Raw genomic sequence first — 1,453 nt, 5'->3', positions numbered from 1 at the left:
TAATTTATGTTTATTTGTAATTGTTGTTTATCTTTATTTATAATTGTCATTTATCTTTATTTATAATTGTTGTTTATCTTTATTTATAATTATCGTTTATCTTTTTTTATGATTGTCGTTTATTTTTCTATGATTAGTTTTTTTATTTATAAAATTCAATGATAAACCATATAATTCATTAAAATCACACAACCACTGTTATAATTTAAACACACTTTCATAATTTAAACACACAACATAATTTAAACACACTTACATAATTTAAACACACTTACATAAGTTAAACACACAATATAATTTAAACACACTTACATAATTTAAACACACAACTTAAACACACAACATAGCTCATTGCCACTCTCCTTCGCATCTCCAAATGTGGTTGATCAAATCATTTCTTAGATTGTGATGCACTTGCGAAGCACGAACTCTATTATGACAGACCATGTATTCTGAGATAGTTTGTCTGTCTCGGTTTATATCGTACGTGATAGTTGGCTCAAGCTCGTAAGCAAGTCTTGCTCTTCCTCTTCTAGATGTTCATGGACAATTGTCTTCATCATCAGATTCTGCATCTAGATCCTCATACTCATCCTCAACAATCATGTTATGCAATATTACGCACATCATCATGATTGAATAAAGTTGTTCTTTGTGCCACATACGTGCAGGTCCCCTAACAATTGCCCATTGAGCCTGGAGTATTCCGAAGGCTCTTTCGACATCCTTCCTATAAGCCTCTTGTTTTTGGGAAAATAGTTTTTCTTTTTGGAGTATCTGGTTGGGAAATCATCTTAACCAATGTAGCCCAACCAGGGTAGATACCATCAGCCAAGTAATAACCCAGATTATATTCATTTCCACTGACAACATATTGGATATGGGGAGACACTCCATTCACTACATCATTGAACAATAGGGAACGAGCTAGAACATTGATATCGTTGTTCGATCCGACAACTCCAAAAAAGGCATGCCATATCCAAGTGTCATATGAGGCCACTGCCTCTAGAACGACAGTTGGCTTATGCTTGTAGCCGGTAAACTGGCCTGCCCAAGCAGTGGGGCATTTCTTCCTTTCCCAATGCATGTAGTCAAGACTGCCTAACATGTCTGGGAATCCTCTGTGACTAGCCTTGTGCAAGAGCCTATAAAGGTCTGCTAGATTTGGGGAACAAAGGTACCACTGACCATACATGGCTTCAATAACAGAACAAAACTTTCGCAAACATTCAAGGGCTGTAAATTCACCCAATCTACAGTACTCGTGGGTGGAGTCTGCCGAGCATCCATATGTGAGCATTCGAAAAACGGCTGTTAGCTTCTGCTCTGGGGATAGACTTTGTCGTCCACAAGCGTCTATCTTCTGGGTAAAGTATGGCTCATGTGGAACAACATTATTTAAGATGCGATAGAAAAACTCTCTTCTCATGCGGAACTGCCTGCGAAAGTC

The 1,453-nt window shown here is 37.4% G+C and overlaps 1 protein-coding gene across 1 annotated transcript; it reads right to left on the bottom strand.

Annotated features, from left to right (window-relative positions):
- LOC109948078 lies at nucleotides 541-1,198 on the bottom strand. The gene is made up of 2 exons (XM_020559986.1): nucleotides 800-1,198; nucleotides 541-696 (listed from the first exon to the last, which is right to left on the bottom strand). Exons 1-2 carry the CDS (start codon nucleotides 1,196-1,198, stop codon nucleotides 541-543), a joined length of 555 nt encoding a protein of 184 aa, XP_020415575.1.

This window comes from Prunus persica, chromosome G3, assembly GCF_000346465.2.
Source record: "Prunus persica cultivar Lovell chromosome G3, Prunus_persica_NCBIv2, whole genome shotgun sequence".
In the NCBI taxonomy this organism is placed as follows: domain Eukaryota; kingdom Viridiplantae; phylum Streptophyta; class Magnoliopsida; order Rosales; family Rosaceae; genus Prunus; species Prunus persica.
Note: the sequence above shows the minus strand (reverse complement) of the source record. Positions and strands in the feature narration are given on the sequence as shown.